Source organism: Phaethon lepturus, unplaced genomic scaffold, assembly GCF_000687285.1.
Source record: "Phaethon lepturus isolate BGI_N335 unplaced genomic scaffold, ASM68728v1 scaffold3449, whole genome shotgun sequence".
NCBI classification, from domain to species: domain Eukaryota; kingdom Metazoa; phylum Chordata; class Aves; order Phaethontiformes; family Phaethontidae; genus Phaethon; species Phaethon lepturus.
In genome coordinates, this window is record NW_010562598.1 from 22,779 (window position 1) to 39,586 (window position 16,808).

General features: G+C 39.0%; 1 protein-coding gene across 1 annotated transcript in view; it reads right to left on the bottom strand.

Moving 5' to 3' along the window:
- The window catches only part of FNDC3A (fibronectin type III domain containing 3A), a 62,588-nt gene that overhangs the window by 20,360 nt on the left and 25,420 nt on the right, over nt 1–16,808 (bottom strand). The window contains exons 5-11 of the mRNA XM_010294301.1: nt 14,595–14,752; nt 13,342–13,401; nt 10,827–10,965; nt 10,133–10,186; nt 9,387–9,511; nt 5,181–5,355; nt 4,476–4,562 (exon numbers count right to left, since the gene is read on the bottom strand). Coding sequence (XP_010292603.1) covers nt 4,476–4,562; nt 5,181–5,355; nt 9,387–9,511; nt 10,133–10,186; nt 10,827–10,965; nt 13,342–13,401; nt 14,595–14,752 — 798 coding nt within the window. The remainder of the gene's footprint in view (nt 1–4,475; nt 4,563–5,180; nt 5,356–9,386; nt 9,512–10,132; nt 10,187–10,826; nt 10,966–13,341; nt 13,402–14,594; nt 14,753–16,808) is intronic.

The following is a 16,808-nucleotide window of genomic DNA, read 5'->3' on the forward strand; positions in this document are numbered from 1 at the left end:
AAAGGCAAATGCTCATGAGTGGATTTCCTCAGCAATCAATGCAAAGACAGATACTATTTGATATGTTTGTAACTGATCTGTATGACAGGAATGAATGCACCCTCCCCAGATTTGCACGTGACACCAAACTATGAGCAGAAAGAGATATGCTAGAAGGAAGAGCTACCACACAGGCAGACTTTGACAGCCTGGAGGACTGAATCAAGAAGAACTGTGTTAAGTTCTGACAGAGGTAAATGTAAATTCTTGCATCTGGGATGGAATAACCCTAGCAGTGGTTATTCCACTGGCAGCTGACTGGCTAGTCAGCTTTTCTTTTTTCAGCTCTACTGAGAAGAATCAGTAGATTCTTGGGATCTTGTTGGAAAGCAAGCCAAATGAATCAGCAAAGCATCTTGGCAGTGGCAAAGGCAAATTGTTTCATGGGCTGCATCAGCAAGAATTTAGCCAATATAACAAGGGATGTGACAACACCACTTTACTCAGCACTTTTTAGGCCACGCCTGGAATACCATGTCCAGTTTTGGTTCTCCCAGTTCAAGAGAGACACTGGGTAACTGGAGAGAGTCCAGAAGAGGGCCAGCATAGTGATTAAAGGGTTGGAGAACCTGATGCAGGAAGAAAGGTTGAAGAACTTGGGTTCACTCTGCGTAAGAAATAAGAAATGTCATCAGGGGAGATCTAATCACAGCCTTCCAATATGTAAAAGGCAGGCACAGAAGAGATGAAGATACAGTTTTCACAAGAATCTCTGATGACAGGACAAGAGACAGTGGACACAAAGTATGTTAAGGAAAATTTGGCTGGATATAAGAAAAGAAGTTGATCGTCGTGAGACCAGCCTGCAGAGAGAAGTGGTTGAATCTCCCTTGCTAGAAATACTGAAGTCTCAGCTCAATAGGGCTAGGACAGGGTTGAATTGCCTAACCTAAGGCCCTGCTTTCTACACAAGTTTGACCCAGAAGATCCCTAAAAGTCCCTTCCAACCTAGACTCTTCTGTGATTCTAGGAAAACAAATCACTGCTATTCTTTACTTTCTAGCTGTGTCTGCAGTTAGTTGACTATGTATTGCCATTTGTTCCTAGGAAAAAACTAAACAACCTAAAAAAAGGGTTTTTTAGCTTTTACGTATTTTTTTAAAATGAGCAGAATCAAAATGACAGCAGTAATGTTAGTTTAGACTGAGAAAAGAAAATGTGAGCTAACATGTCTCTCAGACACTAAGTCTCCTGATAGAGTTTACAAGATTAACAATCATCTGGTTGTGTTTGTGCCCTTACAAATTAAGTTAAACAGGCACAGTTAGCATTTACATATTATAACATTTCCAATGGTTATAAAGCTTCTTTCAAAAGCCTTAAGGAATATTACTACTAATTAAGTCTTTCCCCTGTATAATAAAAATTAAAGACCTGATTAACATAACATTTGTTTCTCCTTTATGCTCTGTGAATGAGTGAACAGAGACTTGTTTACTGTTTTGTTAAGAAAAATAGGGTATAAACATCGATTTTTTTTATTTTAATGACAAACTTAGGATGTTTAAGTTAACTATATATTTACCAGTAATGTGCATGATTAACATGTAGAATTACTTTCAAAGGAAAACTACAATCAAGTCCTGCAGAAGCTAGTTCCAATGAAATTAGCTAGTTTTTAGTTTAAGTTCATGTATGGCCATAACAAGCCTATCTTGGTGCAGTCCTTGGTATACGCTGTATATTTTAAATTATTTAAACATTAAGTTATGTAAAAAAAATAATCCAAGTACTGTAAGATTAATCCTTATTAATAACCTTTTCTGCTTCAAAAGTGCAAAATATCTGCTACCATTTGAAAAGGACTGTTTATATGTTTTAGTGTTAAAACAAACCAACCAATGCCTAAATTGCTCTCTTTGATATTGCACAGAGATGCTGTTCTTCAGGAGTTCCCAATTCTTCCTTACGAAATAGTATTTTAGGTGTATGCAAGACAACAGCTATCAACATTTTACCTTGCAGTCACAGATTAAATCATTCTGACTCTGCTTTATACTGTGGGACATGACTTCAGCTTTTTCCAAAAACGATGCAACTGTTCAAGAAAAACTTAGAACACAGAACAGCCCAGGTTAGAAGTGACCTGAAAGATCATCTGGTCCAACCTTTCATGGGAAAGGGAACCTAGATGTGATTATCTAGCACCCTGTCCTGTTGTGTCTTGAAAGCATCCAGTGACGGGGACTGCACCACATTGCTGGGGAGGTTGTTCCAATGATGGATTCTTCTCATTGTAAAGAATTTATTATATCAAGATGAAACCTGTCCCATTGCAACTTGTACCCATTGCCCCTTGTCCTCCCCATGTGGCTCCTTGTGAAATAATAGCCTCATACCTCTTTGTAGCCACCCTTAAAGTACTGGAAAACTGGTCCCCCTTAAGCCTTCTCCTCCCCAAGGAGAAAAGACCCAAGCCCTTCACACTTCCCTCACAGGGCAGGATCTCTCCAGCCTTTGGATCATCTTCATGGCCCTCCTTTGGACCCTCTCCAGTCTGCCTGTATCTTTTTTGAATTGTGAGGATCAGAACTGGACACAGTACTCCAGGTGCGGCCTGACAAGAGCTGAATACATTGGGATGATCACATCTCTCATCTCTGCTAGCAATGCCCCTGCAGATACAGCCCAAGATCCAATTTGCCTTTGTTGCTGCAGTGATGCACTGCTCATGGTCAAGGTCCCTTTCAGCAAGGCTGCTCCCCAGACACACAGATCCTAGCCTATAAAGGGCTCCTTGGTTATTCTGACGCAGGTGCAGGACTTAGCGCTTGTCTTTGTTAAACTTCATACTGTTCTTGCTAGTCCACTCTTCTAGCCCGTCCAGGTGTCTCTATAAGGCGGCTCTCCCTTCTGATATGCCCACCTCACCAGCAGTTTGGTGTCACCAGCAAACTTGGTGAGGGTGATTTCAATCCCATTGTCTAGATAATTTGTGAAGATGAACCGTGTGGGGCCCCATATCAATCCCTAGGGGATCCTACTGTGACAGGCTGCCAGCCTGACTAAAAATCGACAACTACCATCTGAGTATGGCCTGTTGGCCAGTTTTCTACTCATCTCACAGACCACCCATCGAGTCTGTATCTTGCCAGTTTGTCCAGGAGAAGGGTGTGGGAAGTGTCGAATGCTTTGCTGAAGTCCAAGTAAACAACATCCACTGCTCTCCCCAGGCCAACTGGGGCTACTCATCTTCCTCTTTGATGTAGAAGGCGATGGGCTAGTAGGATATGATTTGCCTTTGGTGTAGGCTTTTCCCAATCATTTGCTTTCATTTGGCTTGGAATAGTTTCTGGGAGGACTCTTCCATTACTTTCCCAGGGACTGAAGCAAGACTGATGGGCCTGAAGTTTTATGATATTTGCTCTCTTACAGTCATCAGGGATATCGCCTGATCTCCATCACTTTTCAAATATTATATACAGTGGCCTTCCAACAATGTCAGCCACTTCTCTTAACATCCTGGAGTGGCTTCTGTCCTGGCCCATAGATTGATGTGGATTGAGCTCTTGCAAGAGGCCACAGCCCAGCCCTCCCTCCACCACTGGTGGGTTGACACATGCCTTGTTATAGCTACTACATCTTGTGATCTGGGGTCCAGCTATGCTGGTAAAGACAGAGGCAAAGAAGGTATTGAGAACCTCTGCCTTGTTGGCACTATTAGTAACTTGCTTCCCTGCCCTGTTTAGCAATGGGTCTATGTATGTCTTCCCTGTGCTTCTGCTTACCACTCACGTATCTGAAGAACTCTTTCTTGTTGTTTTTGACATCTTTGGCCAATTTCAGTTCTAGCTGATCCTCAGCCTTCCTGACTGCATCTCTGCATGTCCTAGCAAGGTTCTTGTAGTCCTCAATGGCTATTTGGCCACCTTCCCACAGTGGTATGCTTCTTTTTTGCTTTTAACCACACCCAAAAGCTCATTGTTAAGCCAGACTTCATCCTGAGCTGAAAACTTCAGTCCTCAAGACATATTAGAATGGGCTCAGCAGCACAGTAATAGGAATGATTTATTAACTCGGGCTCAATGCTATGCTAGCACCGACAAATGTTTTTTTTTTATCAAAGTTGCTCCTTACCCCAACACTTTCAGATGTGTTTAGAGTCTATCAAATAACCTCATAGCTACACTAAGTGATATTACCTGTGCATATGCAACACTGAAGCCAAATAAAAAAGCCCAACTGTTAAGAACGTTGACTTATGACCTGGAATTTCAAGATACCTACAACTGTGTTATGCCCTTGCAGAGGTTCTTATTCCTTCTGCAGAGACAATTAATGAAGCAGGTGTTCAGCTGATAGTTTAGAGAGACTGAAATTGTAAAAAACTGGCATCAAATTTGGTTTTCTGTAAAAAAGGACCTCCCCACTTCTGAGTCAATCTCAAGCTATTCTGGTGCAAAAATCCCCCCTCAAATATATGAAAAAAATCTCACCCTGAATTTATATTTTGTACTACGCCTCAAATTCTTCACCGTGTAGGTAAGATCATCACCATCATATTTTGGCTTGAAACCATATCCCTGCAGAATCAAATAGGATTATTTGAAACATTGTATTTGCAGATCAGACCATGTAACATACTTCATACAAATAAATTACCGTTTCCGACCACAATTTTTATGTTTTTCTGACAAAGTAATAAGTGCACCTTCATTGTGTAAACACATGATATATTTCTGGAGAGTGGGAAATTAATTAACCATTCATTTTTTTCACAAAAAACATACACAGTGTCAACAGAAATTACACCTAACACTTTCAAAGAGTAGAACAGAATTCATTTTAAAACAAAGGTGGTTAGGCTGAAATGACATCTAGAGGGACCACACTTCATGATGCAATTACTTTGATCCAGCTCATATAAAGCTTAACTTCCACATGCAAATTTACGAAGTTAAAGGTAATTTAAAAGTCTTTGCAGGATTTGGGCTTAATAACACTAATAACGATTACTGTCACAATAAAAAGGAGAAAGCTATGTGGCTTGGTCACAGCAATGACAAGTCATCAGCTTAATTTCAGAAAATACAGTTCCTTGTAGAATATCCTAGCAAAAGTAATCATTGTTACACTTAATACGATAATGTATCAAACCACACATTATAGTCTCTTATTGAGAATAAGTATTCTAAACTTACGGAGTTCTCATCCTCCATCTCTAATATATACGAGATTCCTTCATCTGACGGTGTTCCTGAGGGTTTTGTCCACTGTAGGGATAACCAAGTAACTCCAGCATTAATCAGCAAAGGACTTGCTGGTGTGGTTGGGGCAGTGCCTGAGGTATGATACAGGACTTCTTCACTAAAACCACTGTTTAAAACAGACAGTATGTAAACTAACTAGACACAATAATTAATATCTAGAAAAACATAACTCTTACTAACACAGCTATGACAGGTTCTTGGACATGTGCACAACTGGAAATTGCAAGCTGGTACATGCAGATAACTTCATTTGCTCATGAGTCTGTCAGTAACAAAACATCTGAACAAGGTTAACGTTCTTAATTGAAAGACTCCTTTGTATGATATAATTACTGTGGTTTGCTAACCAAAACATTTTGCTTTTTCACATTAAGTCATTATTCTAAAACAGGAGAGCTCTATATGCAATAATATACTAATATCACAGTGTCCTTATTCAAAATGAAAACATGAAGACATAAAAGCATATATGGGAAGACCTCAAAAAAAATTTTGCTTCCCAGGCAGCAATTAGGTGCTTCAAGTATACTGTGAAGTACTAGTTTCTCTAGTGATTCAGAAAATAATAGAATAATAGCCTCATTCAATGTTAAGTTACTTTAAGAGTTGCCAGTATGAAAGTCTTATTGCAGAACAAATCAGGTAGAGTGTACACCAGTGAATCTCCTAACACAACTGTACACTTTGTACATCTGATGATGCTTAGATACACCTTGAAGTGAAAACAGAAATAAATAAGTTATATAAAAAGACCTACAGTGATACAGAGGGATGCACAAGTCAATAAACAGGAACTATGCTTGCACAGATGGTCTGACATGTCCAGTGAGACTAAAAAAACCCCACCTGTTCTCAGCTGGCATTTGCTGCTTCTACATCAGATCTGAAGAAACATTTGCAGGCTTAAGCGCTAGTCTAATTTTTTTAGAAATATGAAACTAATGTCACAGATGCAATTTTAAGCTAAAAGCTATAGGCATTACCTAAGTGAGTGTTAGGAAGCCCTGAAAACAAAATTCTCTGTATGGCTTAAACAACAGTACCAGTTAAATACCTCAAATGTCAGAACCTGACTTTCCTGAAAAATCTCAATATAAAGGTAACTTGGTTTCACTTTCTCTCTTACTCAGCCTACATTATAACAACACACATGTTGTAAATTTTGGTCTGCTCAAAAGTCTTTTTGGCATTAAAAAAAAAAATTTTAAAAATCTTACAGACAACACATTATCAAGAGTGTCGACAGCACCCAAAGCAGACATATAGTCTGTGCATACTTGCAGACTGTGAAATAGATTGTGAAACAAGAAGTCGAAAAGCACAAAACAAGAGAAAACCTTTTCAATTTGGGGTAATAGTAATTTTTTCCTGCAAAAAGCCACAAGCAAGAAAATCTCTGAAATTAAGATTATGTGATACATACAATATACCTACTAAAAAATTTCAGCATTATATAGGTAGGCTAGAGAAAGCATGAAGAGAGGCTAGACAAATACTAAGCCTATCTCTATTCACAATAAACTACTGAAAGAGTCACCTTACAAGCAGATATAAGGTTAAAAATCCCACACCTTAAAAAGATTTACATCTTTTTACTTGATTGAACCACTCCAAAATACACTGAAATCAACTAACTGTGTGATACCCACATTTGAATGACTCAATTCACTTAGAAGTACAATAAAGCTATCTATCTTTTATATCGATTTTATTTTTCCAGTTTTCTTTAGCCACTGTTTCACATGTGGTTAGAATTAAGTTAAAAAATATGAGTAGTTCACAGACAAAGTATCTCTTCCTGTTGGTAAAATCATTTAGACAAAATTCTGTCTCCAGATGCCTAAGGTTCTCAACTTTCTTCATAAGGAATAATCAGGCACTCTACCCTAATAAATATTATGTCAAGAGACTTATTAATTAAATAATACCATAAAGACAATAAAGCGCTCTTTACAAAGCTATGAAATATTGACTTAAAAATCTACTCTGTGCAATGAGTTTAAGAAGGTTACTTAACTGATCCATGTCTTCTAACAGCTTATGCTGCAGGAATCTGTAATATGTGCAGGTATCCCTAGAGGGTGCATTTACACTCAGAAGTAAAGGGGAACACAAAGAGAGCCCAAGCACAGGACTCTGTTTAACTGCCAGCTCACTTTTTGAACAATTCCAACTAAATCTTATCAATTAACACTCAGAGAATAATTCATTCCAGAAATATCATCCAGAAGGCAGTAACATAATAAAGAATGTGTTGGAGCACACCAAAAGTCATTCTAGCCTGCTATAGTGTCCTCTGACAGTGGCCCAAAGCAGGTGCCTAAGGAAAGACATAGGAACAGGCACTATATGCATACAATGCATTACCCGAGTAATTACTCCCAACGCACCCCTCAGATCTCCTGAGTCAGCTGTAGTTTTCACATACTTAATAGTCTGCAGAAGATTTCTCCTGCCCAGCATGAATTACAACCCCTGGTCTGGCTCCCTATTCTTTACACTGTCCTTTGACACTGTCCAAGTAGGCATTGTTCCCTCAAGTACCTCCTTGTGCCAGCTGAAGGACGCACAACACACACCCTCTATTTCATGCTACAAAAACATCCCTCTGGTGAGCTGCAGCACAATGCTCATTATATTTCAACACTGAATTAAAAAAAACAAATGCAAAATAGCAATTTTAGGCTGATGGCTAGAGAAGCCCTGTTTTTATGCCACATAGGACTTCAAGAACTAATGCACCCCGTAGTGCAAGCGTAACTTGAGAAACCAGTAATTTTGATTGTGGGTTTTTTTTAATTCTTACTTATATTCTCTACTGAAGTCAGATGTCACTCATTCAAAAATTCAGAACAAAGTTTGGTGCTCTATAGCTTCTGAAAAGTAGCAATTAAAAGTAAGAACCACATATCCTAAGCGTTCATAATAAGCTCTAGAACTTCCAAAGAATTCAGTGATATGGTAATGTCATATTCTGGTAATATGGTAATGTCATTTCCCAGGGTAACAGGAGACTAACAGACACCTTGGATAAAGGGACATATCCAAGTAACAGGACATGGCAAAGAGCACAATACAGATACACCTACAGGTGGCAGTGGGGGGTTCTGCCAGACTTCCTGCTCCAGCAGACTACTGACACCTCTTTATACAGTCATCACTAAAAGTGTAAATTTAAGCAGGGCTGATAAGCTCTGGAAAATTGCTACAACAAACTACCTTAGATCTAGCATCGTGTCAAACCTCCCTGCAACCAAGAGCAGCAGAGAGCATGGTAGGAGATACCCTCTGGTCACTACAGCAGCAGCACAAGCACCGCAGCCTATAAACTATTCAATTCTGGCCCTTTGGCCAAGTCGCTTATCTTTTAGCATGATCCCCATAATTTTAGTAGAAGTGTTTACTACATCAGAGAAAAAAGTACAACTGCACTGAATGTCTGAGTCTCTACAATGTAGTGCTTAGCCAAAAATTCTACTACAAGTACATGCAGCAGAAAACACATCCAAGGTCGCAAGTTCAGTAGTGAGCATAGGTCTACAAAGACTGAAGCTAAAAACCAGTTTCATGAGAGCAGCTGGATTGTCTATGCCATGCTCGTGCTCCCCATTGTAGAGGCATCATGTACAAATACCTGAGCAGGCTGTTCAGGAAATGAGGCCAAGTCTGGCAGAAGTAGCTGTACTATCTGCTTCTAAGAGGGGCTGAGATGTGTAGCGTTTATATGGTTAAGTATGTGCATAAGGCAGTGGTTGTACACAGGCGTTGTACACAGGTTTGTCCATCCGCACCATGCCTGAACAAAATGCATTATGCTGGGAATCACAGAATAGCTGAGGTTGGAAGGGAACTCTGGAGGTCATCTTGTCCAACCTCCCCTGCTCAAGCAGGGTCACGTGGTTCATGGTACACAGGTAATCTGCAAGCTGAATAATCCAATCACATACTGTGAATTAGCTATGCAGTTGGACTAGGTGATTGTTGTAGGTCCCTTCCAAGTGAACTATTCTATATTCTGTTTCACCCCAGTTGGACAAAAGACTTGTTTCTTTAAATGCCATCATATGCTTTTCCTAAACAAGCACACACATGCATGCATATACATTCCATATTTATGTATATAATAGTAATATTTACCTCATTCCCATGTCATTTTTGGCTGCTAGCCTAAAGGTGTACCCCATTGCTGGTGATAGTTTAGTAATCCTATACTGCTTCTGTTGGCCATAATAACACTGGCAAAACTCTCCATTTCCTTTTCCCTAGAAAGGAATAAGTTAATCACATCATTCACCCTGTTATATATGCATCCATCAATTAAGGTAACACAAAAACATGGAGTAAACTAATTTTTTGAAATGAAACATAACTCAAGAATCTCCCATATAGTGAGGTAATAGTGTATGAAACTTTCTCTATATATTGAAGTAGTCTTTTTTCCTTCCTTTCTATTTCCCAGCTCCACAGGGTTGGAAGGAAAAAGCCACAAAGCTTCTGCAGCTCTGCTGCCTCAAGATAGCTGTCCAGGTAGGGATGGGAAGATGCTTACAGGGGTACTGTAGATCCACCCCCTTTGTACAAAAGACAAACTGTTACAGGAAAATGATCCTTCAGTGTCAGCTCTTGAAAGAAGTATTGGACTACAAGTGAAAAAGCCACTATTAAGAGTGGCAGAATCATGTACTTAAGGTCCTATTATTTTATATTCTCCAAGAAAAAATCTGGGTAATAATTGTATTTTCATAATTGCTTCAGGAATTACGTATTTGTCACATGCCTCTAGATAGAAGTCATAATTTCCACACAACTTGACGTGCACAGTCACATACAACTACTTTTTAAAAACCTACAACATTAAAAATAAAATAGAATAACTTGCTTACTTCATCCCATTCTAAAAGGTAACTGTGGATTTTAGAGCCATTATCACAAGATGCCTGCAACAGAAAAAGAAAAAAATTAAGAGCTGTAACTGGATACAAGACCACTTAAGGAAAAATGCTTGTATAGATCAAATCATGACAAGACCACTGGAGGGCAAATGATGCTCCCCTTATACAATGGTTTCACTTGCCAAGACAGTCCTAGTTCAGTCTCCATCCAATGAATGCCTGTATCATGTTTATGGTTTTGTTTTTTAATTTAGACCTTGACAAAGTATTCTGGCAGCAGTGTACAATGCTACAGTATTTTTCTGAGCAGCTAGATTGTGGGTCTGCTCAAATCTCAGTCTTTCCAGACCACTTCATTTGCTCTGCACAAACAAGCCTATGTTCAATAACAGAGAAAGGAATTGGTTCCACAGTACAGTAGGGAACTGGAACTCAAACCGCGGTCTCTCATTCAAACTCAGTAACCTTATCTACAAAGGCTCCTTGCTTTTCTGGGCACCCTTCTCTTTTTTACTGAAGTCCACATTCAACCCAGTACATGTATTTCCAGTCATGGAAGCGTGACTGAAATTACTACATTTGACAAAAATTTTCCATTTCAATGAACTGGCATTTTATTGACAAATCCAAAACAATTCTTGAGACTTCAAAATATTTACTTTAAAGTTTTTTAAATAATTCTTACCTTCCACTGCAGAGTAAGAGAATTTTTGGTCCTATTAGTTATCCTGGGCAGATTTGGAATATCAGGTTCACAACTCATTGTGGTAAAACTCTCTGCTTCTGAAGGGCTCCCCTTTACACAGTTGCATTCTACTTGGACTCTAAAGCAGAAAAGGGCCAATAACATTTTGCTTCAAATGTATCTATATTTATGTATTTTGTATATACAGTTTCCAAAGAAAAATAAATATTGAGAATTAAGTTACTGCCTTGCTACCTCATTATTAAAATATCACTGTTAGAAATAAATGACTCATAGAAGCACCTTGGTCAACAGAAGTAATACAAAAGAAAACAGTCCTTTACTTTGGATGTACATCATTAACATCAGTCAGCTTTAGTCCAACAATTACATTTGAAATGTCTCTGCCATTTGCTATACTTTGCTTGTGAAATAATAGTAACATTTTGCAGGCTCATTATCTGTTGTAGACATATTAACTGATAATGTGAATACTTCTTTTTCTGCAAGTGCTTTCATCAGATGAGCACAATGAAGCTGTTGATGTATTTTGAGAGTACCTTCTGCACTCCTTCAAGACCTTGCTGAGTCTGTTCACCCTGTCCTTTCCTTTAGGAAGGCTATGTATTAACTCTCCATGTACTTCAGAAGAGTGAATTCTTGCTTCTGTCTCAATAAGAAATGGCTTGTTTTTCTAATAGCTTTTCTCCAGAATTAAATATAGGATTATCATCTGTCCTCCTGCTGCGCTCCCCCCCTCACCCTCTTCAGCTGCATAGCTATGCCTTGTCTCCTCCTTGGGTGAACCTGCATATTACTTTCTTCTGATTCACCTCTTCCTTTGAAAGAAAAACCGAAACCCCCCAAAAACCTTTCCTCTGATCACTGGTATAAGGCCTTTGTTGCCTGCTTATGAAGATGCAAAAGTCCTTATATGTCCTTTTTGCATGAACAGCAAGACACAGGAAATTGGGCTTTGTAGATTTCATGAACAGGGAGACGTTTGAACAGCAATTAATGTTGCACACCAAGTTGTTTGTGCTTGCATACAGTTGCAAATACGTAATTTGACAGTTATTTTCATAGTTCAGTCTTTCTGGTATTCACTGATTTTGGGCAGTGTTCGCACTGCAGAATTCTGTTTAACTCCTAGTTCAGGAAGAGTTTTGATGGCTAAGTCATCTATCCCCATGCATTCTCTACAACGATCAGAATTAAGCAAGAAAGAATCTGAATGCAGCCTGATAAAAAAGGACTTATATAGGGAAAAAAATTCCTAGGCTCTGACCCTTATGCTTCATGCATTTTCAACTTAAACATTGTTGGGTAAAGTACATTAACACTACTAAAACCAGGAACAAAATCACAGGGGAAACACTTGCATATGAAGAGCATTGAGTCAATTTATCATTTATCCTTCTCCTGAACCTCTGCTGCAGCCATAGAGCGGCCCAAATTAAATGAGGTGTGCGATGAAGAACAGACCAACCCTCTTTTGCATCCTGTTTGGCAACTAGGACAATACCCTGGAAAACAGTACTAGGAGGTACAGACCCCCTCACACCGAAGACCAGGAACGTAGGTCTCCCATTTGAGCAAATACTAGTCCAAAGATTTACTCAAAACAAGTCCTCCTCCCTGCTGCTGATGTTCTAAAGCTCATGTGGAAAGAGACACAACATTTCTGACTTGGATCGTTACTCAGACACACTTCTGTTCACAGTGCTTCCTACCAGCTGCCTCTGAACTGGTTCCCTGGTCAGTACGTGGGAGTCTTGGGGTTCTCCACAAAGTCAAGAGAGGGAAATCCCTCACATGCTGCACATTCAGTCACTTCCACTCTCCACTTGTCATTATTTCTAGAAAAGGCAGTACTTTTAAGGCTGCCTTCACAGTGTTATGTATTTTTAAACTGCCGTATTCATACTGTTGTTTTTTTTTTTTTAAACCAAGAAATAAGACAACCCTCCAATATGAAAAAAAGCAGGGAAGAGGAACACCTAACTACATCTTTCCAATTCTATGCTATTCCTTCAGTAGGACATAGCGAAGCAGCAAATTCTGCCAGAAGGGCAGAATTACACTGAGCTAAGAGCATATTTAGTAATGCATATAGGGTCAGATTCACTGGTCTGCTGGAGCAAAGCGAAAGCAGCATAACCTGACCTTCAGGTGGCCAGCAGTGAGCATGTTCCTGTGCAAGGTACCTCCCCCTGCTGCTTCTGAGAAACAGAGAAAGCAAGTGGCATCTGTGCCTGGCTCAAAGGACAGAAAAACGTCACTGTTCTGGCATGACATGAGAAGTAAAGAGCATGGATGTTGGATGAGAGCGCAACAATTTTCTGTTTTCCTAAATGGACTGAGTTGTCAGTTAAGCCAATAAAATGTTGATTTGTGACTCAAAGGAGGGTGAGATGTGGTAAAGAATCTCTGAAAACTTATGCAAACACACAGATTTGATGAAACTTTTAAAACATTTCCACTGAACTTAATGAATAGAGAACGAGATACTCACTTTGCATGGTAATCAGTTGCTGGCCTGAGATCATTTACAGTAGTTTTCTTTTCTTCTCCACTGGAAAGAGATACGATTTCATTTAAGAGACTGTTTCAGGATCCCATACATTTATAAAAAGTCACACATCATCTAACCCATCCACCTAACACTCTTAAGAAATACATTTCCCAACAGTTCATTTCTGTTGCTAAATATAGGAAAATGAAGATGCATTTATCTTTGAATTTTAGGGGCTTCTCGCATTTGGTTCCTGTTGTTTTGCCCTGGTTGTTTGGGGTTTTTTGTTGTTGTTGTTCTGTTTGATTGTTGCTATTTTTAAGAATAATTATTTTCCTCTCTGTAAGATCAGCTGCATGTATATGCATGTATTTTATTACACAAAAAAATGTCGAAGTACTAGGGCCTTTAGAAGCTCAGTTCAGCCTTGCAAAAATGATTCTCTAAAACTGTAAATGACTGCATATACCTGCTTGTTAGAGCCCAGTAAATGGAAAAGGCACCTCAGTGACATCTATTAGTCTGCTTTTACTGACATCAGCTTACGTTAGCAAAGCTCATTTCTTTTCCTCTAAGCTTCTAGGACAGGGACATCCAACTTGCAATTCACATACTGCTTCTAAGAAATCCATGGAAGGTGACTAAGATAAACTAGCTAAATGCAAAAATTCATAACTACTAGAGAGTTCTACACCCTTAATGGTAAATTTTCTGTTCTATTTCTCCAAGTGGCAAAAAAATGATTGAAAACTGTTGTATTAGGAATGAAACAATTAATGAGTTTTGTTTGTTTTGCTGCTGTTAAGAGTTGTGTTTTGTGTAAATCTACTTACTTTATTTCATATCTTAAGTCTCTTACCAAGAGCATTTTCAGGGAAGGGAGAGATAACCTTACTAGTGGCAGAAGCATGTGCTGAAGTAAATAACGATAAATACAATTTGTATTTCTTGCTACTTGTATATCTCACTAATGGAGAATCCATAGTTTCCAGTGCAGCTGGTTGAAATACAGCTAAGTGATATTAAAACATGCTTCCAGCATCTAAGAACAAAATCTTTACATTCTAATTGATGGTAGAGACTTCAGTAATAGAACAGAACCAATTCTACTGAAAAAAGTAGTTTCTTTCAAAAGTGAAGTTGCATAAAAGTGCTAATTACTTAAATCTCTGGACAACGGGTGGATTTTTAATGAGGTTTTAAGGCACACAATTCAATGCAACAACAGTTAAATAGAAATAATGAACACCTACACATATACAGTTTTATACTTTCCATCTTTTCCAGTATTTGAAATCATCACTTCATAAGTATAAACATCTGGTGTGTCATTCTTGTCAGCATTTTCTCTGGTATCACTGGATGGAGGGGACCACATAAGCAGTGCTGTTCTTGCCTGAATGTCTGATACCTGTAAAAATACAGCTTTGAGACCTCTACCATTTAAATGCTATTATATATAAATGCTGCTTTGCCACATAGGACTAAATAAAAGAGAAGAAAATAATATTGCATTAGCATACCTGAGCATTTATACTAATCTAATAGCTACTAATTAGTTTTTACAGCTGAAATTAGGCTGAAAATCTAAGAAATGTCATGAGAAAACAGCAATCCTAGGACCCAGGGCTGAACGCAAACTTCTAAGTAACAAATGCCACCTAGTGGGCTACATAAAAATTACTGTATCATTTATGAAGCAGAAGAGATGGCAAGCATACATTGCGAATCAGTTGTTTTATTAAATGACAATGTTTCAGACTTTTTTTTTTACATGACCAGTACTATGACTTTTTTTTTTTAATACTGTCTTGCTGACTTGGTTTTCACATGAAATATATGGAAGTTTAGGAATTTCTCCAAAATGACTGGCATTACTATAGCAGGTACATAAAGAAACTCTGCTTTGGGCATTTAATTATGACTGAGACAAGAAGATTCTCCCATTAGATTAGAACCTACTTGATTAATTAGCCCAGCAAATTTTTTTTTTATCAGGGTATTAATAGGGATACAACTACCTGAGTCTCTAACCTAGTACTCTGTCAGCAAACAGAATATTAGAATATATAACATACATTGACCTCAGGTGCTTCCAATGAAGGCATGCTTACAACGTCCATATACATATATATATATCTATAGGCAACATCCTAAAGAATTCCTGTGGTGGTGCTGGCCTGCACAGCCCACCCTCTGCAGAAAGGCCTGGATAACAACAGTTGGTGTGATGGAAATACAGACATAAACAGTGTGTGTGAATGCAACACCTCCAACTGTCTGAGAAGTGTTTGCCCCAGCAGACTCGTGCTAAAGGTGGTGACCCTTGGGTGGATTAAATGGTAACTGGGGAATTACAAAGAGCCTTCTGAAACGAAGGAGGAGTCAGCTTCAGAAGTGTAAAATAAGTATATGAAAATTCGTAACAGGGATAAAAGATACTGGAGTAGAACAGAGCAATGATCAAAACTCGACCTGACAATGCAAGAAATTACCCCACCAGCATTGCTGCCTCGATCCAGCCTCCCCTGTTGGATGTCATGAGTTGCTGCACCCCAGCTGGTGTGACCACAGTTTGGGGTGCAGCAGGCAGGGACCCACAGCTGAGATGGGCACATGAGACCTGGTGGGAAGCTTTCTCACTGGCCTGTAGATTAGCAGATTTCAGGGAACAACACATTTTAGGAAACAACACAGTTATACGCAAAGCAAAAGCACCTACTTCTCCCAAAGGGGATGTGCAGTTAGTGGGTGCCTACCCACACTCTCAGAGGAGTAGGTGCTGCTTGAAACCCACACGTGCTGTGAGGGCCTGGGGATGCTCATATTTCTGGAGGTGAGTGCATGGGTACGTGCATGGATTACAAGCTTTTAAAGATCTGTTGTAGAAGGAAGTCTAGAAATCTGTGGGTGTTTATTAATATTGGGCGTCTGCCATTGTGGTTTATATGTTGTACCTGCCTACTATTTCCAATCATTTCAACAAAGGAACAGAAAACACGTTACATGAAATGAGTAGTTTTACAACATGACTATAATATATAACTGTTTTGGGAATAACCACTTTCGGAAATCTATTAACAGAGTATCATAATCAAAGTGCTGTATTCACAACTGGTGGTGTTAAGCTGCTGTAATCTACTGAACGAACAACCTGAATGAGTCAACTTCAAGAATGAAGCAGAGGAAATAACTTACCGACAAGAAACAAACAGAAAGTAGGAAAATGAAACGAGGCTAACCTCAAAGTCTTGGAAATAATGTCACTAAGCCTTTACATGCTAACAGGACTGTACATCGTGTCCTGAGAGGGATCAAATACCAGTAAGATTACCTGCTGAAGTTTTTGGAAACACAATTCAAGGTTTGGTAAGAGGAATTCCACTATAATCTTGATGTGCTCACAAACTCCACTAACTACAACCACCTCAGTACAATTCTAGCATTTCTGGAAGTCTTCTGATTTG